General features: G+C 54.1%; 2 protein-coding genes across 2 annotated transcripts; both read left to right on the top strand.

Moving 5' to 3' along the window:
- The first annotated feature begins 783 nt into the window (after window positions 1–783).
- Window positions 784–7,266, top strand: GSDMA (gasdermin A). The gene is made up of 10 exons (XM_075523196.1): window positions 784–908; window positions 1,834–2,096; window positions 2,260–2,470; window positions 3,035–3,200; window positions 3,298–3,391; window positions 4,217–4,261; window positions 4,539–4,693; window positions 5,120–5,270; window positions 5,923–5,996; window positions 6,562–7,266. The coding sequence occupies exons 2-10, from the start codon at window positions 1,883–1,885 to the stop codon at window positions 6,790–6,792; spliced, it is 1,341 nt and encodes a 446-aa protein (XP_075379311.1). The 5' UTR covers window positions 784–908; window positions 1,834–1,882; the 3' UTR covers window positions 6,793–7,266.
- Window positions 7,267–8,054: 788 nt separating this feature from the next.
- On the top strand, window positions 8,055–12,821 carry PSMD3 (proteasome 26S subunit, non-ATPase 3). Its single transcript, XM_075523195.1, has 12 exons — window positions 8,055–8,278; window positions 9,074–9,264; window positions 9,611–9,748; window positions 9,979–10,115; window positions 10,224–10,414; window positions 10,608–10,711; window positions 10,827–10,941; window positions 11,204–11,323; window positions 11,436–11,539; window positions 11,843–11,998; window positions 12,114–12,164; window positions 12,298–12,821. Exons 1-12 carry the CDS (start codon window positions 8,113–8,115, stop codon window positions 12,373–12,375), a joined length of 1,551 nt encoding a protein of 516 aa, XP_075379310.1. The 5' UTR covers window positions 8,055–8,112; the 3' UTR covers window positions 12,376–12,821.
- The last annotated feature ends 1,121 nt before the right edge of the window (window positions 12,822–13,942 follow it).

Below are 13,942 nucleotides of genomic sequence, written 5' to 3'. Positions count from 1 at the left end.
TTGCACACCAGGTAACGAACTCCACTTGTGAGACAAGACCCTTGTCTACACCACACCTAATTAGTTAGCTCTCTCATAGGTTTAGTGAAGTCCTAAACCAGAGCAGGCTGTTCCTCATCCAAGCAGAGCAGAAGTATAAATGAAAACCAGAACCATGCCAGAAATTAAACAAATCTTATAGGAATGATACATCTGTAGAACAAGGTAAAGTTATCCACAGCCACTGTAACAGATCTTGACAGGTTGACTCAGGTCAATAACAAACTTTTGGCAGGAAGAGTTATGCAAGCTACAGGCTTTCTGCGCCCTGATTTAGCAAATGTTTCCGGATCTCTGCACGGAAAGGCAGGGAGAGAGCATTTCCCCAGCCCTGCTGCTTTAAAGACACCATATCACTTCAGACGCCCAACTCAGACGCCGTATCACTTCAGACGTATCACTCCTGCACTTTGCCCACTGACAGTAGATGAGAAGCCATTCACTCCACAAACAGGCAAGTACATTTTTAAGAGCTTTTAGTATGGAAGAGGGGGGGAGCAAACCATCTGTTAAGTGTTCTTGTTTAGTTTTTAATCTCTTTTTGAAGTCTCCCAAGGCAGTGTTTCCTGTAGGTACTACTAAAAGGATCCCACATTAAGCACACGAGACTATTTCCCCTCCCCAGCTCCACCGCACACAACACACCATCCCTTGCAATGTGACAGTCAGTCTTCCTACTTTCTGGAAGAATCGGGCTAAGTCAGTCTCTTTTTTTCAGACCTCTGTGGGACATTAGGGAGGGGGAAAGATATCCCCCCCCCAGTCTGCTCATCTGAACTCTAAACGGCGATCAGCATCTCTTCTCTAACAAGACTTGACAAAGTAGGGTGCAGAAGAGGGGAAAGACCTGCACGCTTTTCTTCTTCTCAGTAAGTACAGAAGTTTTTCCATTTATAGATCCAAGTTGTTCTTCTTCATGTCTTATGTACGCTGACTGAAGCAGGAAGCAAAACTGAGACTTTAGAGTAAAAACAAGCTGCAACAGGAAACCAACAGTGATTTTGTTTCTGCCCTCAAACACCCAGCTCTCCTCTGCGGGGGATACAGGCAGAGCACCAGGGCATACCCAAGTAGCTGCGCTGGGATGATTTTTTTATATTTTGGGGGAGATTTACCATAGAACAAGCTCTCCTACTTCCCCCCTCAGCCTACCATTCAACTCTCAACACTTTCACTTCCTTGCAGTAAGGCTTCAATACAATCATTTTTTCTAATGCTCTCCTTCAAAACAATACTAAACCATTCCTGTCTGCCAGGCAACAAGATACATGGGGAAAATGCTGAGGCAGTAAAAAACAGCAAGAAGTTGCTCAAGCTTTTTTCTTTTTAAACTTACATCAGGGCAACGCATTAATTAAAGATTAACCTAGGACCTACCATGGTCCTAAATGCTTTAAGGAGCAATGTCTAACTTGGCAATGAAAATTACTATGGTCGTACTGGTACATGCAACAAAATGTCTTAACTGAAAGAACAGGAATGGACTCCAGCATGAAGATCAGTAGCCTCCAAAACTGCTAGCTGCATGCTGAGTCTGCACGATGACCGGGAGTTCGTCCGCAAAGGGGGATGAGCCTAAACAACCCTCATTCGCAAGCCACAGCTCGTCCTCCTACCTCTCCAAATGCTTCCTTATACACAACCCTGTGAAACTTGTTTCTTTGTACTAATGTGGGCTCTTTCGGCTTATTATTGATTTTGAAAGGTTCTAATTATTAAAGTAACATATTTTGTTACAACCTTCTGCTTGTATTTCAAGTAATTTTGCTTAACTTGTCTTGCCTCTTTCCTAAGGCACAAGTACACTTCGCTTTGGTTCAAAAATTCATCCAGCCACAGCAGAATGTTTAAAAAAGTCACCAAGTCCATAGTAAATCAAATGGATCCAAGCGGAAACCTGATCCCAGTTCAGAGCATCATAGACCATGAACATTTCAGACCGCTCTGTCTAGTGAGACAAGACAAAAAAACAATGTTCCAAAACCATCCCCCCTACAAACAGACAGGGTACAGCCTCGAGGACGTGCTGCTGCCTGGAGAAGACAGTAAAAGCACAGGTAAAGTCCACATTTATCAATCTTCAGTTCACAATTTCCACAGACAAAACATTTGGGTCATTTGCAGCTGAACTCTACCATGTTCCATCTTTCTTGTGTGCACAATAGTTATAATATTGAGTCTGTGTAATTATGCTTAAGCTAATGCATTGAATTATTTCAGAGTCCCTCTTTCCCAACCGAGGTGGTCAAGATTCAGAGCAATTTACATTCAAAAAAAGCATCAGTGACAAAGTTGATGCAAATCTAAGCTTTCCTGTTGACTCTGCAAACATAGACGCAAAAGCAGGTGCCTCCTCGTCCAGAGAGTGGTCCGTCAAGCTGGAGAAGAACAGCATACCAGTACCAAAACTTCAGGCACTGACAGCAGAAAGGTAAGGCAGACACAAAGGGAGAATGCACCCTCCGGTCACCTTCCTCTACCCCACACCAGATCACGCAATGGTTTTTCAACAGCCAAAAACCAAGATTAAGACCTGAGAGCACGCATTCTCCCTAACTATGCATACTTCTGGAGGACAGGAAAGAGAGGCCATAAAGACTCCTTACACAGCTTTGTAATGCTTATAGGGTTTTTTGTAGTTCAGAAAGTGGGAACACCTCAACACGGACTCAAGCCATCTTTTCTCATGGTTTGTACCTGGAGAGGAGCATACAGATCGGGACGGATCACCTGTATGGCCTGCCAGGCCTCACTGCCCCAGTCCCCCTCAGACATAGAAGGGGAACGCATTGAGGACAGCACGAATTGCAGCCCATTTTCCACCACCTTCTTCCCCCCAGAAGCCCCTTATATTGTGATATTTACACGTACTCATGTAATGTAAAAGGAGGGAAGCATAAGGCTTTTGGCTCTAAGCAGGCTACAATACTTTTGTCATAACTCGCAGAAAACCAGACACTTTTAGCCAGGATATTGCATCCTTTTTCTCTTTTAGAAAAATAAATGAGAATCACTCCTTCATTCGGCAACTAAAGAAAAAAGAACAAACTTTATATGTGGTTCATGAAACAATAAAAGCCTCAGATGAGGTCATCTACGAGGAATGCAGCAAGGCAGAGGGGAACTTCATGACCAAGTTTTACATCAAGTTTTCTGCACAGGTTTGATTTCTCTTCAGCCTCAGGAGTCAGTCCTTCCCAAACATCTCCATGCCGTTCAGGCCTAGTAACAGATTTTTTTTTTTTCTTCATTGACCAGGGCTCCAGAGAAAACAAACAAGGCATAATTATACCCAAGGGCTGCAGCCTGGCCTTCAAGGCAATCCCGCTGGACATTAGAGATGGATCATGGGGTAAGTAACTTTCAGAAACTACCAACATCTCCATTCAGGAAACAATGCAAAAGAGGGAAAACATCTTCTGAAGTATCAGAAGTTCAGCCTCACAGCCACCCTTAGCTCATTCACAAGGACATGAACACATGCAGTACGACTGACAGAAATCACAGAGTACACAAGTTAAAAGAGCTACTTGGGAAAGACATGCAGTTTTGGAGGGGGTTGGTAAGGAAATTAAAGAGACACTGAAAGTCTCGGCTCTAAATTTCAGGAACTGCAGAGCTCCTCTTGCAAAATGGCACAGAGGGCAGAGGTTTGGTTTGGTTTCTCTTCCTACTCAGGAGAAAAGAGCCAGGGAGAAAAAGGGTGGCTGACCCTTCAGTGGGAAGACTGGCGTAAAAGATGCTTATGCTGGATAGGTAAAGAAAGAGAGGACTGAGATCCACAAAACCTGCTGCAGGATTTTAGAGACTGCATTTGGCTTGCTTCCCCCATGCTCTGTGCTTCCCACACCTGCATGGATCTTGTTGAGTATAAGCTGTCATTTTAATTTACTTGTATTTTAACACACTTATTGGCCAACACAGACCCTAACATAAGGTACATGACAGTAGGGAACAAGGTCTAAGAATAACGAGTTTTAAGTGAACGGGCAGAAGACAGATGCACTGGAGAAGAATGCAAACACCGGTCTGACCTACCACTAGCACATGAGATTTCAGACCTGGGATACCAGTATCTTCAGCCTTAAAAACACCACTGGTTAAAAAACAAACCACAAACCTATCCAGCTTAAAGTATTTTTCCAAATCAGCAATGCCCTTTTTATCCTCTTTGCAGATCTAATGTATTTCTATCAAGACAAAACACTGCGCGTATCTACTGGTAAGCAATGTATTCTACTAATTCCACTTGCACTACTTTTACTCCCTTTGGATAAGATGGAATCTCTCAGAATAAACACAAACCACCAAAAGTGATGTGTTTACTGTAGAGTACTGCCAATTACCTGAGCCATGACAACTGTCCAACTCAAAATTGCTTATCGCTTTCGAAAACCTTCATAGAAATGTTTCAAATTCTAAATTTAGGGATGCCAGGCAACTTACTGTGGGATTGTGTAGTTTACCAGTGACATATTTGGACTCTTTCTGCTTTTCAGAGTTCGTACACGGACAGTTAGGAGCACTGCAGGAAGAAGTTAAAGAGAATTGTCAAATTCTTACCAAGCTGTATTCTAAGCTGCGCGACATATTTTTAAAAGCCATCAAAGCTGTGATGAGAGACAGGAACCTCTTTCAAGAACTGACCCACAAAGTAAGTAAAGTTCTTTTTACTGCCAGGATTTATAAATACAGAGACATTCGTGATCATATCCCTTGCCCCAGAAGTCATCTCTCCTGCACCACAACTATCAATCCAAAAATCCTTCACTCAGCACCTCCGTCTGGTCTTCGTCACCACACAGAGAAAGGAGGTGCTCAGGACAGAATCAACTGCTGAAGTGTGTCCTGAATATAGCCTAGCAGATTTACCTGAAGGTAACAAACCATTGAAATTTCATATTCTGTCTTTAACTGGAGCCAGTGTGAATGCTAAAGCCTCAATTACAGCCTCGTAAATAGCTTAGGGAAGGGAGACACATATTACATGACTGTTCATATGCTTCTGTAGTTAGACTGCAAGGGACTATCAGCAGCCTCTTCTCTTAAATCCTGACATTTCTTTTTCTTATCCCCTTAGATGGAAGCAGTTCTTGATGAAACTGATAGTTGTGAGCTGAAAACAGAAAGCCCAGACTTAAAAGACCTGTTGAGCACCTTACAGCATTCTTCAAGACATCTCCTCCTTAAGCTGGCAAGAGCAATCACCTACACTCTTGACGCGTTAGATGGTAAGGCTTTCTGGCTGTTTTAATAGAGAAATCCAGTAGCACCAGAATATATTAAGAGCATTCCTACCAACAAGCCTAGCAGAATATAGAAATGTGACAGAGCGCAAGAGTCTTGTGGAGGATTTACGTAAAATCATTTCTTAGGTTGTGGGAATGAAGGTGGTTTATGCTGAGAGCGCAGACCTGTCTATAGCAGCTGCTCTTCAAGTGACACTTGGAGAGTTGCAGAGCAGCGACTGCCAGGAGCATGACACCAAATTACCACTTGGTCCAGGAAGAGCGTGCACAAGGGGATTCTTGAAAAGAGGGCTTCAAATCAGAATTAAAATGTGGGTAAAGATGGCAAGATTACCTTACAGAACGAGCACTGCAAATTCCAGGGTTCTTTTCCCATAGGCCGCGACAAAACATGGTGTGAACCTCTCTTCAGCCCCCCCGGTCTCTACTCGATGTTATAGTCATCTGTACAGAGTAACAGCTGTATTTGTCTCACAGGGAGCCTGCACTAATAATTTAGTTTGAAATGTCTGAAGAACTTTTGACTAAACAGGCATTCCCCGCAAGACAGGTGACAGTCACCCTTCACACCTCGCCAGTTGCCTCTGAAACATTGGTGGTGGGTTTTTGGTACAAACCTGTTTTAACTCTGCAGAGCTAACGGAGGATCAGCTGCTGCTACTGCTAGAGTCTTTGGAAGAGAAGATTGTGTCCCAACAGCTTAAACTGGTGAGAGAACATGCATCACATTTGGCTCAAAATGAAGGGGTGGTGAGGTGTGTTATTTTAAGTAAAGCAACATTTAGATGATGATATAGGTAGCAGTATCACAACTTAAGGTAACGCTGGGAAGAAGGGAAGGAATAGTTGCTTCAAACTTGGCAGGGATCAAAATACTCACTTTGAGAGAAATCACCCCAAGACATGAAGACCTAAGATTTCTAGCAACTGTTTTGCTGATAAACATTAAATTGGACACAGCTGACTACCATTTTTCTTGAAATGGTAGTCAGAATTTTCTGGCTTCTTTGGCTCCAGATTTTAAAAAAAAACAACACAAACACACACTACAATTTTAAATTCCTCAACATAACTAATTCACAAGACACTGGGAACTGAATACATGAGCATGATAGCCTTTCAGGGTGAAAAGTCCCATATATAAACGTGGATTATTTAGTGTGCCTGTAAGATGGTAAAGCACTTCACAAGTCAAAGAGATCATTTACTTAACAACTTCCACGGATCCGAGTATTAAAATACCGATTTTGCTTTTTTTGTTGTTTTTGCAAAGGTTGAGAGCATCTTGCAATGCAACGTAGAATTCGGGAAGGGGCCCTTCAGCGTGGATGCCCGCTTGCTCTCCTTCCCACGAGAGGAGGAACAAAAATTAACCATTGCAATGGTTGAGATGAGTGGAGTGAAGCTCCAGGAAGACGGATCTGCTGTCTGTACCGAAGACAACTTCTCAGCCTTAGCAGCCCTAACTGTGTCTCTGTATGTCCTCAGTCTTCTGAGTAACTAGAAGTAGGTTACACATGTCCTCTCATCAGGGATGATTTAAAGGGAATCACTTGACAATGTATTTGAAAGTCTCTTTCTGCAAGCCAGTTTCTCTCTCCAAGCTTTACTCCTACATAGGTGAGGCATTCCTTATTCATGCTCAGTGCTGATTTGAAATGAGTAGGAAAAGCAGACTTAAGGCAAGAAACCTCCTTACGGAAGCCAGATACCAAAATTGATTTTCCTTTCCCCCCATATGAATGCAGAGTGCCAACTGAAAAAGCCACTAGCCCAAATAATCACTAGCCTGTCAGCTGCACTTTATGTGATCCTAGTTTTCCTAAAAAATGCTAGCATACAGCTGCTTATGCAATCAATAAAGCACAAAGGAATAAATCAGCAATAACTCACTTACTCTGGTCAGGTGTGACTCAATAAGCCACTAAGTGTTGGAAAGCTGTGGGATCTCAGAGCATTTTAATGATGCACACCTAGTAAAACAGCACCTCCATCACACTATTACACACCCCACCAGCAGCAGCAAGCAATAGTTACAGCATTTTAGAACAATGTTACAACTACTTTGATAACTGCTTTATAAATAAAGAGAATAATTTCTTACTGAATAACTGGACATTCTTAAAGGCAATTTTTTAATCTGTGGGTATTTTCAGTCACTCAGCAGTGCTGCCTGCCTGGAGGCCTGGCTCCCCTCAGGCTCCTGGGGGAAGGGGGTGCCCTCAGCAGCGCTGCTTACCTGGGTGGTCGCTGACAGCTCTGGGGCCGCTGCCAGCACGAGTGGCCTGGCCATGCTCTGCACCAGCTATAAGGGGAGCCCAGCCCCGGCCCCGAGCCCCTCAAAGGCGTGCGGGGGAACGGCAGCCGCTCCTCGGGGCAGAGGCCGCAGACGAGCCCGGGCAGCGCCAGGGCCTCGCACCTCACCTCAGCGCGGCAGGCGAGAAGCGCCCCGCGCATGCGCGGCGAAACGGGCGGGAACAGCCGAGCGGCGGGGAGAAATACCCGAGCGGGCGCCGGAAACACCCGAGAGCATGGCGGAAAAGCCCGAACGGGCGCCGGAAACACCCGAGAGCATGGCGGAAATACCCGAGCGAGCGCCGGAAACACCCGAGAGCATGGCGGAAAAGCCCGAACGGGCGCCGGAAACACCCGAGAGCGTGGCGGAAATACCCGAGCAGACGCGGCGGAAGGAGCCGACCGGTGTCGTGCTCGGCGCTCGACCGCACGGGCCTGGCGGCGAGGCCGGTGCGGCTGGTCGGGCCTGGCGACTCCCGGCGTGCCCCGCGGTTGTTGCAGTGTCACGGCCGGCCCGGCGCGCCCGGCCATGAAGCAGGAGGGCGCGTCCCGCCGCCGCGGCGACAAGGCCAAGGCCCCCCCCGACGGGCCCCCGCCCGCCCCCCCCGACGTGGAGATGCAGGAGGAGACAGCGGCGGCCGAAACGGCCGGGGAGCGGCAGCCGCAGCGGGAGCTTGACGCCGTCACGTTGGAGGGTGAGGAAGGGCGGGGGGAGGCCCGGGCTGAGGGGAGCTGGGGGGGGGCACCGGAGAGGGGTCCCGGGGGGGGGAGGTAGCGGAGAGGGATCCCTGTAGCGGGGATCTGTGGTGGGGGGTGTCGGTTGGGGGCTCAGGAGGGAGGGAGGGACCAGGGTCAGCTCGGGGGGGGGGGGGTGCGTGAGGAATCGCTGTAGGAGAGGGGGCTGGGGGAGGAAGGGGGATGGGGGGGCTGTAGGGAGCCCTGGGTGGGGGGATCCTTGTAGAGGAGGGGGTAGTGCGGGGGAAGGAAGGTGGGTGGGGGTGTACGTGGGGGAGAGGTGCTGGAAAGTGTGTGGGAGGAGGGGAATGGGGGGGTCGCAGTGGGGAAAAGGAGTTGGGGAGGCCCTGTGAGGGAAAGGGAGGTAGGAGGTGTGTTTTTGGGGGAACCCCTGGGAGGGTCCCTGTGAGGATGGGCTGTGGGGGCAGGGGGAGGCGCAGAGATGCTGTGGTGGGACCCCACGGGGCTGCAGAGGGGGGCTGGAGCCCATCGGGTGAATGAGGGGGAAGGGACCTCTGGAAGGGTCTTCTCCAGCCCCCTCCTCTGAGCGGGGACGGACGCGGGGTCAGGTCAGGTCACGCAGGGCCCTGGGGCCACCCAGCCCCGGTGCCACCAACGGACAGAGGGACCCAACAGCAGCAGGACGGGGCACCTCGTACCTGGAGAGATCCCGGCGCCGGCTTCGCTCTGGTGCGTCCTTCGACAGAGGCCTCTGGGAGACGCGTGCTGACGGCGCGTCCCTTGTGCTCCCGCAGATATCAAAGAGCACGTGAAGCAGCTGGAGAAAGCCGTGTCGGGGAAGGAGCCGCGCTACGTCCTGCGTGCCTTGCGGGCTCTGCCCTCCACCTCCCGCCGACTCAACTCCAACGTGCTTCACAAAGCCATCAATGGCTTCTTCACCTCCAACAGCACCATGCGGGACTTCCTCCTCGGCTTCCTGGAGGAGGTACGGCGGCAGGGGATGGCGAGAGGGGACGCCTTTCCTGCACCGAGGAGCCTCCGGCGTGCCGCTGCGTGGGGCGGGAGGGCACCGAGGGCGTGGGGACGCTTGGGACGCGCAGCCTGGCTGCTCGGGAGCGCGCGCGAGACGAGACGGGTCGCTGCAGCTCTTGGCAGGGATGGGACCGTAGTGCCAGCAGCCTGGGCTGGCTCCCTTGTCACACCTCAAGCAGGGCCGTCACCGGGCTGGGGACGGGCCTCGCTGCAGGCAGAGGTGTGAGGAGCGCTGGGCGGGCGGTAGCGACGCTGGCGGGCCGGGAGGGATGGGGGTCCAGCACGTCTCTCTCCCCCAGTCCATGGACACGGAAGCTGAGCTGCAGTTTCGCCCGCGGACGGGGAAGGCGGCCTCAGCCCCTCTCTTGCCAGAAGTGGAGACCTACCTCCAACTGCTTCTCGTCATCTACCTGATGAACAGCAAGCGATACCCGGAGGTGAGATTCCCCGAGCTGCTGTCTGTGAAGCTGAGCTCTTCGTGTGCTGCACCTGCGCCAGGCAGGGTCTGGAGAGCCTCAGGGATCTGCCTGTCTGTGGCCCCACGCTTTCCCCTTTGTTTCAGCTGTGTTTGGAGGCAGCCCCCGGGCTCGGTCCCGCAGCCCTGGCAGTCTCTCTGCTCTTCCCGGGCAGCAGTTCCTCTGCTCTGACCTCTGTTCCCCTCCTGCAGGCTCAGAAAGTGTCCGATGACCTGATGCAGAAGATCAGTTCCCAAAACCGCCGGGCCCTTGACCTGGTGGTGGCAAAATGTTATTACTACCACTCCCGCATCTATGAATTCCTGAATAAACTCGACGTGGTCAGGAGGTAGGGTGGATCCTGCCTGCGGGCTCTCCCTGAGCTTGGTCCCGCGCACCCCGGTGAGCAGGGCTGTTTCGTTCCCCCTCCCAGACGCGCTCTCTCCCTTTCCCGCAGCTTCCTGCACGCCCGGCTACGGACGGCCACGCTGCGCCATGATGCGGACGGGCAGGCCACCCTCCTGAACCTGCTGCTGAGGAACTATCTCCACTACAACCTCTACGACCAAGCAGAAAAGCTCGTCTCCAAGTCCGTGTTCCCCGAGCAGGCCAACAACAACGAGTGGGCTCGGTACCTCTATTACACAGGTGAGATGCAGAGGTCCCGCACAGCGCTGGCAGCTCGGGCTGCACCGGAGATCGAGGGCGCTGGTTCCCCAGAGAACCTGTTTGAGCAGCTGGAGATGGGGCTCGCAGGCAGGATTTGAAGCTCCATCCAGGTGGATCCAGTTGGATTCACTCGGTGGCTTTTCCAAACGCCTTGTGCCCCGTGTGAACGCAGGGCGCATCAAGGCCATCCAGCTGGAGTACTCGGAGGCACGGAGGACCATGACGAACGCCTTGCGGAAGGCACCGCAGCACACGGCCGTTGGCTTCAAGCAGACGGTGAGCGGGGACGGGAAGGGCGTCGGCGCTTGTGGGGTCCGGTACCTCCTGGGTCCCCGGGGAAGCCGCCTCGGGCTTGGGCCCCGCGGGGTCTCACGGTCTCTTTCTGCTCAAGGTGCACAAGCTGCTCATCGTGGTGGAACTGCTGCTCGGGGAGATCCCGGACAGGCTCCAGTTCAGACAACCCTCCCTCAAGCGGTCGCTCATGCCCTATTTCCTCCTGACTCAGGGTACGACGGGCCGCTCCTGCCCGCGCTCGGGCCCTCCCAACAACGTCCCACGCTTTGAGGGAGTGGGAAGCCCTGGGGGGGGGGGGGAGCAGTGGGGGTTTCTCCTCTGCCCTCGATGGGACCCTGCTGCAGACTCCGCTTGGGGAGGAGGAGGCAGCTCCTAAGAGGAGGGGATGGCAGGCCTGGGAGTCAGCCCTGCCTCGCCTCCCCCGCCACGCCCCGGCCCTCGCTCCTTCCCCAGTTAACACCTTCTCTCCTCCAGCCGTCAGGACCGGGAACCTGGCCAAGTTCAACCAAGTCCTCGATCAATTTGGGGACAAGTTCCAGGCCGACGGCACCTACACCCTGATCATTCGTCTGAGGCACAATGTCATCAAGACGGGTAGGAGACCGCCGCTGTGGTGTTTGGGGACCCCGTCGCGGCCGCCGCCGTGGGCTTGGCGGGCCTGGGGGCTGCCTGGCCGGGGGGCTCCACTCTCCTTCCTCCCCCGCAGGTGTCCGTATGATCAGCCTCTCCTATTCTCGCATCTCCCTGGCCGATATTGCCCAGAAGCTGCAGCTGGACAGTCCAGAGGATGCGGAGTTCATTGTCGCCAAGGTGGCTGTCCCTCTGGCTCCTGGGCTGCCCGCAGCCCCCGTTTCTCGCAGCTAGCCTCGCTCTCCTGCCAGGCTGCCTCTGCCCCGTCCCTGCGGCGCTCCCTTCCTGGGGCAGTTGCTGGTTTTAGGTTGAGGCCCCTCCCGGGGCTGTTGGGGATGCTCAGGGCACCAAGTCCCCTCTCTGTGCGCTGTGTCCCGAGCCCACCGCTCCTGTCGCGGCAGCCAGCTCCTCCCTTCTCCCTAAACCGCTGCCTCAGCCCTCGGAGACAGCGGCTGCCCTGACCGCGCGCCCTCCGGCTTGCAGGCCATTCGGGATGGCGTGATCGAGGCCAGCATTAACCACGAGAAGGGCTACGTCCAGTCAAAGGAAATGATCGACATCTACTCCACCCGGGAGCCCCAGCTGGCTTTTCACCAGCGCATCTCTTTCTGCCTCGACATCCACAACATGTCCGTCAAGGTGAGCGCGGCAGGTCCCCGGGCGAGGGGCTGGCAGGGCCCGGCTGGAGAGGACAGCGGGGCAGAGCTGAGGCGTTTCTCAGCTCAGAGCTCCTCCTCTCCCTTCTTTTTTCCAGGCCATGAGGTTCCCACCCAAATCTTATAACAAGGACTTGGAATCTGCAGAGGTGAGATCTCACCTGGGTCTCTGCACCCTGCTGCCAGAAGCTGCTCGTGCTGCAGCCCGGCAGCCACCCAGGCCACGGGGAAGACGCGGCTCCCGTCCCCCAGCTGCCACCAACCTCTGCCTTTGCCTTCCAGGAGCGCCGGGAGCGCGAGCAGCAGGACCTGGAGTTCGCAAAGGAGATGGCAGAGGACGATGACGACGGTTTTCCGTGACCCTCTGGCCTGGCTGTATTTTTTTATTTGTCCCTAGGGAAGATGCTGCCTGGGCGGGGTTCCCCCACGCAGCCCCGGTCCCCCATCTGCCTTTCTTTTATAAATACCTGCATGTCTGTACCGTGGGAGGGGGACACGGGCCCTGCTGGGCCCGCAGCCGCAGGCCCTGCTCTCCCGTCCCCCTGCCACCCGCGGCGGGATCCCCCTTCCCCAATAAACAAACATTCTTTTAAGGTTGCTTGTGGTCACGGTCGTTGCAGAGCCCGGCGGAGGCGCAGACCAGCCCATGAACTGGGAGCTCCTGGGGACGCGGGGCCAGGGCAGGCGGCGGGCAGGAACACGGCTCCCCAGGGACCGCGGGCGCCCCCAGCTCTCACAACAATAATGGGGTCAAACTTTGTTAAGCTTCAATAATGACTTTTAAAATAAAAGTTGGGAAAACACCAGCCTGGCCTCTTCCTGCCGTGGGTTCGTTGTGACGGGGAGGGGGCGCGGGGCTGACTTCTGGTACCTGCTTCCCTCCCCAGGGCTGGGGACTGGGGCTGGGACCAGCTCTGGCCCAGGCCCCCCCCCCCGGGGGCTGGAGGTGACAGCCCGGCTGTGCTGGCACCGGCCCCGGGGTGCTCCGGGACCCCAGGGCTCGACGGCAGCAGCGGGGCCAGGCCGGGAGCGCCCCAGCCAGCGCCGCCGGACACCGTCTGCTCCAGCCCCGCGCATCCTCTTCCCGGAAAGCGGCTTTGTTCCGCCGCCGCAGACAAAAGCCAGAGCAGAGCTTACCGGGACCGGCACCGCAAGCGTGGGTTTGTGCGCAGGGGGAAAGGGCTGAGCCCTGCCCCCCCCTCACCCTGCTGGCAAAGGCGGGGGGGTGAGGCTGGGCCCTCCTTGTGCCCCCCCACAGCCACCGGCCCTGGGAAGCGATGGGGACAGGGGACGTGCAGCTGCCCCGGGTGGGTCCCGCCGGCATCTGGGACCAGCTGGGCTCATCCTCTGGGGAAATCTGGGAATCTTCTGGCACGCCCATGTGGGGCTGGTGGCCAGGGGCCGCGGGTCGAGCGTGGGGCTGCCCCCGGACCACGGACGCAGCCGGTTCCTGTGCTGGAGCCACCCCTGGGCCAAACCCCACCAGCCAGGGCGGAGCAGGGAAGGCAAGAGCCCAGCCAGCACCGCGGGCTGCCGGCTCCGGCACAGGGGACACAGGGACACCCGGGGAGCGCTCGCTTCTCGGCAGATGCCGGGAAGGGACCAAGGGTGCCCGGGTCAGGCCCCATGGAGAGGAAGAGCGGCCACGAGGCAGAACCGCAGCGGGGCGGGTGCCCGGGACGGTCCCCGGAGCCAGGCCAGGCAGCACTGGCCCCGGCGGGGGTTGTGCTGGGCCAGCTCTGCTGCCCGCGCCCCAACACCCACGGGGTTTCGGGTCCGGCCACCACTTCCTTCCTTGGAAAGCTGACGGGGGCTTTGGGCCCCACCAGGCGCTGATTCACGTCCCCCGCACCCCGATTCCTGAGAGCACCGACCTGCTGAGATGGCAGCTCCGCTCTAGGGAACGAGGGGATCCCCCAGGCGCTCG

Source organism: Mycteria americana, chromosome 22 (assembly GCF_035582795.1).
Source record: "Mycteria americana isolate JAX WOST 10 ecotype Jacksonville Zoo and Gardens chromosome 22, USCA_MyAme_1.0, whole genome shotgun sequence".
NCBI classification, from domain to species: Eukaryota; Metazoa; Chordata; class Aves; order Ciconiiformes; family Ciconiidae; genus Mycteria; species Mycteria americana.
This window is presented reverse-complemented; position numbering and strand designations above follow the sequence as displayed.

Coding starts and splice junctions, on each gene's coding strand:
- GSDMA (XM_075523196.1), top strand. CDS start 1,883: ATGTTTAAAAAAGTCACCAAGTCCATAGTAAATCAAATGGATCCAAGC. Junction 3,201..3,297: donor ACATCAAGTTTTCTGCACAG/GTTTGATTTCTC, acceptor TTCATTGACCAG/GGCTCCAGAGAAAACAAACA. Junction 5,997..6,561: donor TGTCCCAACAGCTTAAACTG/GTGAGAGAACAT, acceptor GTTTTTGCAAAG/GTTGAGAGCATCTTGCAATG.
- PSMD3 (XM_075523195.1), top strand. CDS start 8,113: ATGAAGCAGGAGGGCGCGTCCCGCCGCCGCGGCGACAAGGCCAAGGCC. Junction 8,279..9,073: donor TGACGCCGTCACGTTGGAGG/GTGAGGAAGGGC, acceptor GTGCTCCCGCAG/ATATCAAAGAGCACGTGAAG. Junction 10,942..11,203: donor CTATTTCCTCCTGACTCAGG/GTACGACGGGCC, acceptor TCTCTCCTCCAG/CCGTCAGGACCGGGAACCTG.